This window comes from Salminus brasiliensis, chromosome 11 (assembly GCF_030463535.1).
Source record: "Salminus brasiliensis chromosome 11, fSalBra1.hap2, whole genome shotgun sequence".
Taxonomy (NCBI): domain Eukaryota; kingdom Metazoa; phylum Chordata; class Actinopteri; order Characiformes; family Bryconidae; genus Salminus; species Salminus brasiliensis.
In genome coordinates, this window is record NC_132888.1 from 34,825,477 (window position 1) to 34,834,763 (window position 9,287).

General features: G+C 37.8%; 1 protein-coding gene across 1 annotated transcript; it reads left to right on the forward strand.

Moving 5' to 3' along the window:
* Window positions 1–208: 208 nt before the first annotated feature.
* Window positions 209–8,486, forward strand: LOC140564998 (calcium-activated chloride channel regulator 1-like). The gene is made up of 14 exons (XM_072690719.1): window positions 209–358; window positions 797–931; window positions 1,060–1,210; window positions 1,366–1,471; window positions 1,570–1,735; window positions 2,404–2,634; window positions 3,146–3,373; window positions 3,576–3,756; window positions 3,930–4,036; window positions 4,130–4,345; window positions 5,438–5,708; window positions 6,155–6,319; window positions 6,463–6,690; window positions 6,812–8,486. The coding sequence occupies exons 1-14, from the start codon at window positions 209–211 to the stop codon at window positions 7,219–7,221; spliced, it is 2,745 nt and encodes a 914-aa protein (XP_072546820.1). The 3' UTR covers window positions 7,222–8,486.
* The last annotated feature ends 801 nt before the right edge of the window (window positions 8,487–9,287 follow it).

Below are 9,287 nucleotides of genomic sequence, written 5' to 3' on the forward strand. Positions count from 1 at the left end.
GTTAGTGGTGGAGTTGATTAAAGGTTTTGGGCTGGTTTACAGTTTGTGGTATCTAAGACCACCTTTGCTAACACTGAAAAAAATAATCTTCATCAATGTCATTTTAATAAGTACAAATAATTTCCTCTTTTGTCCACGTAGAATAAGGGTGGAGCAACATATTAACAAAAAGCTCACACTCTGGGCTGCTTCTTTCAGTTCTGCAGTCATGGCCAAAGTGTTTACTGTGGTATTTTTGCTCCTCAATGCACTGGGACTTGCTGTAGGAATCAAACTGGATGGAAATGGATACACCGACATTCTTATAGCCATCAACCCAGCTGTGCCTGAAAATAAAGAGCTCATCACTCAAATCAAGGTATCTATTCATATTGATATCTGATGTATATTAACTTGCCAAAGCTTGTGCCTTTAATTGTGGTCTGGTTGCTTTCAGGCTGCACATCCTTTTCTTTAATGTATTTCACATGAGGTTCTGTTTCTAATTTTATTACTTTGAGAAATATTCTTAATGATGCCTCAGGCAATATCAGCTGTCTGAGCCTGACAATCCTTTACATTGCAAAAAACAAAAAAAACATTTTGCTCTTTAATGTTTTATTCTATAATAGTTGTAAATCTATCCTATAAATTGCAGAAATCCATGGATCACATCAACAGACCTTGGCCCATGACCCTGTCGCCAATTTACTAGTTGTCCTTTTTTTGAGCAGTGTAATTAGGGATGCTCTGACCCAGTTGCCTATCTTACTCTTATCTTACAATACACTTATCTTTTATTTTTTTCAACTATCAGGAAATGATTACCAGTGGATCAGAATACCTTTTCCAAGCTTTAAACAACATAGTGTTCTTCAAGGAGGTGAACATACTAGTACCACCAACCTGGTATGGAACTTATGAGAAAGCAATAAGAGAAACCTATGAAAAGGTACAAAATTTGATAATTTTGCCTTTTTACAGAGTCATTTATTTGTGTTGATAACACATAATATTATTTAATCTTGCACAGCTCTTTTCTGTGTAAGAATCTTCATAAAATACATGTTTCAATAATAGGCCAATGTAATAATTGATCAGCCAAACCCAGAATTTGGCGATGAGCCGTACACTAAACAGATGAAGGGCTGTGGGGAAGAGGGTGAGCACATCCACTTCACCCCAGATTTCCTCCTAGAAGACCATTTTCTCAATACTTACGGGCCTAGAGGTAAGAGCTTGACAGATCTTTATGTTTACATTCTCAGGGGGCAACACACACCTGACATATTTACAATCCAAAGTGTAATTACCTGATAAAGATTCTAAAGGCTTTTTACAAACGTATGAGAATGCATACTCCTGGCACCTCATTTATTTGTTTAGGAAAGGTCTTCGTTCATGAGTGGGCTCACCTCAGATGGGGAGTGTTTGATGAATACAATAAGAGAAAGCCATTCTACTTGTCTGGCAAACAGATCGAGGCTACAAGGTCATATCAGCATCCACAACTTTCACATTTCTTACATAAACATGCATAATATCAATGTTTTTACATACATGAACATGGTGTGTATTTGTTTACTTCAGATGTATCAGGGACATAAGTGGCAAAAGGTTTAAAGTGACCAATGGAAAACATGTGCCCTGTGTCGATGATGTGGAAACTGGGTTACCTACTGAGGGATGTCTGTTCTTCCCAGACAGAGAGCAAGAAACAAGTGCCTCAATAATGTACATGCAAAGCTTAGACTCTGTAAGTCCCTGTCTACTCTGTAAGTAGGTAGAATCCGTGAGCATATTCCTAGCTATGTAGAGGAAGTGGTGGAGAAATGGTCATGAAAAAAGAAACGCCACTGTAAGCCTTTAAGACTGCATTTGGCCACATTTATTCATGAGCTAAGCAGCCTGCCTAAGGCTCTGCTGTTTTAGCATCATGGAAGTTACCATTATTTGGATAACGTCTACCATACCATTTTGATATATCATAATAATTTGAATGTATGCAATCAAAGACTTCAGAACAGAATGTGGGCACACATATATTGCTCTGAACTCATATTTACCACTGTGACTGAGAACAATGCAAAACCATGGTAAGTGCTATCAGTGGCTCTGAATTGTAATTAATGATGACATTATTGACTTCTCACAATTTGTATAGCAGGTATAGCAACTGTAATGCTGGTGCTCATGCCATACAGTAGCAGTACATGCCTGAAGTGAAAAAATACACATATTATTGTGTCACTTTATTGTTTGTTTGATTATCAGTATATACACTACATTTTAACTGACATTTTAAATCTGCTGCAGCAACATATATTTTTGGATTAGAAAAGCAGATACAAAAGTATTCCTGATGTTTTTTTTGTTTTTTTTTTCTTGAAAAAAAAAAGCCTAACATGCTTACTCTTGCTCTAGGTGAAAGCATTTTGTAGTGTAGAGGAACACAACACTGAAGCCCCAAACATGCAGAATGAGAAATGTGACTACAAAGCTACCCATACAGTGATTTTTCAAGAATCAGTAGACAGCGATGCCTTGAACACTTTAACACCTCTACAATCCTCACCACCAGCCCCAATATTCAAATTGATTCAGAGGCAACATCGGATCGTCTGCCTCATCCTTGATGTCTCTGGAAGCATGCAGGTATGTTACAATGCAACATACAAGTGTAAATCTACCAAGACTGGCTTATAAATATAGAGGGATGCTCCAGAAGACTCCTGATTCCAGAAATGAACTATGATATGGGAGATCCAAATTCAAATCCGAGTCAAATGTGAATATGAGCAATAAATAAAAAATATTTTTATTTCTCCAAACATCTTATGTAAAGGATAAAGGATAAAGGTGCACGTATTCGTCACTGTACAGTGTGGACTGTACAGCGAAATGTTAACCCCTGCCAACATGGAGCCTTAAGAGGCACCTATTAAAGGTACAACAATGCATATTATACACTAGTGTGTATTATTCAGTAACTACAGGGACTGTACAAACTGCTATAGGGACTATTCCTTGATAATAGAATTTTGAAATAATGTCGGCGGACCATATCCTGTTTAAGGGGTTAAATAAAGTCAAAGGTCAAGTTTTTTTTTTCAATTTCCAAAGACTTTTGGATTGTCCTTTAATTTTTATTACTGTTTGTTTAAAGGAGAATGAGAGACTGCTTCGACTACAGCAAGCTGCTACACTGTTCCTAAGCGAGATTGTGGAAAAAGGAGCACATGTGGGCATTGTCCAGTTTAGTACTAAAGCAGACATTGTAAGCCCACTGACTGAAGCAGATGATAAAGCTTCAAGAGACAGTTTAATTAGAAAGTTGCCAAAAACTGCATCTGGAAAGACTAATATGTGTACGGGACTTCAACTAGGCTTTGAGGTAAGGCACAATATGTGTAAAATGTATTGCATTCTTTTGTATTTAGAGCTCTGTTTTTTTTTTTATAGAACCCTGTAATTCTTTTATCTGCTAACACAAATCAGACACATTCAATGTTGGTCTAACCAGAATATTAGTTCAATCCATCATTAGTCAGTCCAGGCTTAACCAACATAGAAATTTTTTTTATTGATTTTTTTAGGTGCTCCGGAAAGATGATGGAAGCACAAATGGAGATGAAGTCATTTTTCTGACAGATGGTGAAGCGACAGATAAGGTTGAGGACTGTTTACAGTTAGCGGTGAACAGTGGTGCCATCATTAACACTATAGCACTTGGTCCAACTGCATCTAATGTGCTGAAAACCATGGCCAATCTAACAGGCAAGTAATTATGTGGAGCATGTTGTAGTAATAGTAATTTCACATTTCACCCTCGTTCCTCGCCAATGACCAAATTGAACACTGGTGGTCATACAACTTTAGTGTTTGTAGTATTGTGTTTTTTGTGTCACGGTATTCGATTTAAAATATTTACTTTTCATTTATTTGATCAGATGGAAAGTTCATTTTAGCAAATCAGACTTTACTTTCCAACCAGCTGGTGGAGGCCTTTTCTTTTTTTTCAATGTCAGATGGAGATCTTACCAAACAGACAATTCAGGTGAACTACATACAGTAAAATAGGTAAGACATATTCCTTTGAGTCAGTCTTGTGAGTAGCCTTTACTGATTTCTAAATTTCATTTTTAAAAAGCTGGTCAGCACTGGAAAGACGACTGCTGATTGGTTCAATGGAACAGTGCCCATAGACCGCACTGTAGGAAACAGCACCACCTTCACAATAATCTATGAAAGAAGTACACCCACCGTGTACATCGAGTCACCAAGTGGGCAGGTGTACAATCAGGCTCATATCACTGAGAACACAGCGACAAAGATGATCACTTTAAATATTCCTGGAACTACAGAGGTAACCCAGCATTTCTACAAACAAAACAACCTTTTTTATATTTAGATTCTCTAAAGTCATTTACAATTCTCCACCTGCAGTCCTTGCCTACAGGGCCCATATCCTGTAATGCATTTTTTCCTCAAGATACATTTTAAGCATCTGTGTGAGTTATGCATTCCAAAAAGTTAACAATGCTTTATTACTGATATAAGATTAAAAAGATTTATTCTGATTGGCGGTCCTTGATCTGTGCCTCATTTAAAAATAACTTCTCTCAAAATAAAGAAGTTTGTTTCAAAATGCACATTTTAGTGACTGTGTCTCTAATGTCACAAGAACCACTCCATTTACATATCTCCATTTAGCCTACCACAGTTTAGCCCTGCCCATTCATACTGCAGTTCTCAAGAGTGTTTTACCTTTGAGTGGTTTTAAATGAGACACATTACAAGACAGCTAATCGGAGCAGAGCTCATTTATCTTATATCAGTCTTAAAAGCACAGCCAAAGCCTGCAACAGTCTGTTTAAAAAGCATTTGGTGAATAATTGGTATTTTTGTTAATGGGATCCCACTACAGTTTCACAGTGTTTCATAATTCACTTTAACACCACTGGCGTTAATACAAATCTTATGGACAGCTGTACATGTACATTTGCCGAATGCGAAGACATCATCCATAGTAAATGATGAGAAGATATACATCACTTTTGTGCAGACTAGACCAAAGTTCCATAGTGCAATAGCAGCGTTTTACATTCAAGTAGCACCATTACCACTACCTACCTATACCAAAGCAGTGGAGCATCAAAATGATTTAAGATTAAAGCTGTTATTTTAAAGTAGAATAGCTACATAATGTTGATTCTAAAGAATAATGAGATGCTGGGTGCGTAAAATAAATTATGACTGTTTTTTATAGGATATGGGCCTTTTAACAATGTTTACATATGACTTCCCACTGCTTAAAAAAAACAAACAAAAAAAAAAAACAATGGGCAATTTGAATTTCCATGATATGAGCCCTTTCATATATAAATGAATTACATTTTATGAATTTAATATGTTATGCATTTAGTGACTTCTTCCTTTTTCCTCTTTTGCATGGCAGCCTGGAGACTGGAAATACAGCTTCCTCAATAAACCAACAAATGCTCAGTCTATTACTTTAACAGTAATGAGTCGGGCAGCCCATGAGGATGTCCCTCCAATTACTGTTAATGCAAAAACCAACCAGCCAACCAGTGATGGAAGTAAACCCATGGTAGTTCATGCTGATGTCAGACAGAAATACCTGCCTGTGCTTGGGGCCAAAGTCATGGCCACCCTGGAGTCTGATACTGGCCATTCAGAACATTTATACCTCCTGGATAATGGAGCAGGTACTGCTCTTGATGTCTGTGTACTAGGGGGGCTCGGGTCCCATCATGATTTAGACCAACAGTTAAGACCTTACGGCACAATGGGAAAAATATATTAGACTAACCTAGGTCCTTTTTATTTCATTTGAAAGGAAGTGTCATGTAGTTAATACAACCTATGTATAAGTATAAACATTAGCATGTTCAGTGTGTTTCCACACACAACCATACATTAAATTTAAAGGTGAGGACAGTGAAAGATAAAAACAAGATAAAAAAAAAGAGAGCCTGCTAACTTCAAATGGACTAATTTGACAAGAAAGCGGTCCTTTATTTCAGATATTGTTATTGTTCATATTGTTATTATTGTTCATATATTGACAACACACACACAACCATGACAAAACAGGTGGTAACAACATTTAAGAAGTACAAATTTAGCAAGAACTTTTTTCTTTTTTTTACAGGAGCAGATTCTTTTAAAGATGATGGTGTTTATTTTAGATATTTCACAAAATTTAAGACCGGAAGGTACAATCTGAAAGTGCATGTGACCAGCAAAGATGGAGACATCTCTCTTTCGCCTCGCAGATACAGTGGTGCTCTGTATGTCCCTGGATATATTGTAAATGGTAAGTATGGCGATCTTTCTTCACACTAAATACGGCAGCCATTATTTTTAAAAACATATTTATGTTAATTTGTCCAGTGTGAGCCTGCTTGTGTCTAATGTCTTTAAATGCAGCATGAAGACTGACATTCAGTCTTTTTTCAGGAGAATTAGAGCTTAACCCTCCAAAGCCTCCAATAAAAGTGCAGCCAGCAGACGTTGGCAACTTCACCAGAACAGCCACTGGAGAGAGCTTCGTGGTGATAATCCCCCCAGATGTTCCCCAACCAAACTTTCCTCCCAACAGAGTCACAGATCTGAGTGCTGAAATCCAGGAGGACACTGTGCTTCTAAACTGGACTGCTCCGGGCGAGGACTACGACCAGGGAACAGGTAGGTATTGACCAGAATTCTAACAGGTAACTCACTAGCTAATTACCATTACTAGCTGAGTTAATTATATACTTAGAGCAAACAGTATCGTCCCAATAGTTATACCTCTTTTCCTTTTCAGCTAAATCCTATGAAATTAAATGGAGTGAAAGTCTGGAGACACTTCAGAAGAACTTCAGCAGCGCTAATCCATTAAACACATCTGCACTCCAGCCACAAGAGGCAGGCTTGGTTGAACAGCATTCCTTCCTGCCTGATATCCCAGTCCAAAACGGCACCACACTGTTCTTTGCTCTTCGGTCAGAAGACAAAGGAGCAATAAAGTCTGAGGTATCTAACATTGCTGGTGCGAAGAAGTTTGTCCCAGGTTCCAGACCTGCAGAGATTTTAAATCCAGGCTTGAACCTGTCCACTATAGTCATCTCAATCTGTGTGGTAGCTGTGGTGGTGAGTCTCATAGTTGCTGTAATTAGATGGGCAATAAAGCTAAAGAAAACTGGTGGATTCCTTTTAGAGACCGAACTTGTCTAACAAATGATTGTATAGACCTTTTTTGGTTCATATACAAAGTTTCATTCATTATTAGTAACATAAACATTTTGGATGGAGCCTAAAGCTGTGTAAAATAGAGATGTGAGATTAGAAGGAGATGTGATATTTAGTCACTGAATATTAAAAAAGTTGTAAAATCACTCACCATCAGTGTGTTAATTAAACTCATGCATAACCATAAATCATCTCAAACATAAAGACTAGCTTTCTAATGCACTCTCTGGGGTCTCCTGTGGTCTCTCTGGCACCAAAGCAAGTTAACATCAGATTCTTTAAGCCTTGTAAATTGTGAGGTAGAACTGCTATGGATCACACTTCTTGTTCATATGAGCTGCACACAAACACAGCCGTCCATGTAATCATGTTTTCTTTTACATCCTGTGGATGACATGGTAAATGTGCACTGCTCACCAGTGAGAGGCCTGGGAATAACAACTATGATCCATGGAGCCTCCATCTTGGTTGGTGTGCGGCACAACAGATAAAACCACTACCTGCTAATAAGTTGCGATGTCGGAGACAGAGTTTTGATTTGGTCTGGGTGACTATGCTACGCTACACCAATCAGAGTCTTCTGACAAGACTCCCAACACTACACTGGCCCACTTCTGTAATACCACTAACCTTGTAAGGTCAGCTAAATACCATTAATGTAAATCTCAGAACTTGCAGCACCTAAAGGATCTGATGCTACCATCTTGATGCCAGATAACACAGTACACTTGAGTTCTTGAGGAGTGAGCTGGTTTGGGGTTTGTTGTGTTTTTTATATAAATGTATCTGTACTATTGTCATTATATTGTATATTACTTTTTCTGGATGAGGTAAAACATACTGGCATTGTACTTCTTAGTCTAAGCATGTATTACCACTTATGTATCAGTATATAAATGTATCAATGGAATCCCGATAGTAGGGAGGTTCTAAGCTGCTTTCCTGCTCTCTGACAATGCGCCTCATGTGGCACATCATTAAAGTATGTAAACCATAAAATATGGTATGGAAAAGTGATCTCACTGTTTATGCTGAAAGCCATAATATGTCATTAGTCTTTGCAGCAGAAGCCACAGATCATTGCTATATGTGTGTGTTATGTCCCCTTAAACTGACAAATATCCAAATTTCATTTTAGTTATATTTCAAATATGACTAAACAACTAAGTTTGCATTAAATATGTGAATGTATTATTTGCAATGCACTTGAATCAAAGACAATAAAATAATGTCAAACCATTGTTCCTAAATAGTGATCATCAAGTGATTTTTGAACATTAAAACTCATCATGATCTCTACTGGGGTTTTGTTCCAGAGTACAGTGGTAGAAATGATCATATGAAAATGGAAACTTTCTCAAAATCATTATTAAGTTACAACTTGAGCAGCGAGAGTGCTGGCCGAGTAAAAATAGTACAGAGCCCAGTATGTCTAACTATGCTAACATAAGCTGGCAAATGTTATTAGATAACATTGGCCATTTTACACTTACACCAGACATACAGAAAAAAAAAACCTGCAAAGAACCTTGTACGACTGTCAGAATGTATACATTTAATAGTTATAAGAAACTAAAAGTATGTATAACTAGTTAGCACTAGCTGCCTGACAGCTCAACTAGAACTCAGGTCCTGCAGGCAGTCTCTCCCCGCTAGGGTCGCCAATCACTTTATTCCATGTGTAACCCTGCCTTCTTACAATAGCAAAATAACTTTTTAAAAACTGGGAAATGTCTTGGGGGGCAAATATAGCAATTCTCGAGAAACTCCTGCAAGGATTTGAGGATTGGAACAATTTGTTGTCACTCTTGTGGCCGTGCATATTGTGAAAGTCTGTGGTGTTTCATTCAGGGTAGATTGTGTAGTTGGGGACTTTGATGAGAATGTAATTATGGATGAGGCCACTGGGTATCCGTGATCTAGTTGCCAGTTCACCGGTTGTCCTTCTTTGGACCACTTTTCATTGGTACTGACCACTGCATACCGGAAGCATCCCACAAAACCTATGGTTATAGGGATGTGTTGACCCAGTTTGGCTACAATTTGGCCAT

Bases quoted from the DNA above. Each gene is read 5' to 3' on its own strand.
- LOC140564998 (XM_072690719.1), top strand. From the start codon at position 209: ATGGCCAAAGTGTTTACTGTGGTATTTTTGCTCCTCAATGCACTGGGA. The intron at 1,211-1,365 runs GTAAGAGCTTGA...TTATTTGTTTAG, and splicing joins CAATACTTACGGGCCTAGAG to GAAAGGTCTTCGTTCATGAG. The intron at 6,320-6,462 runs GTAAGTATGGCG...GTCTTTTTTCAG, and splicing joins CCCTGGATATATTGTAAATG to GAGAATTAGAGCTTAACCCT.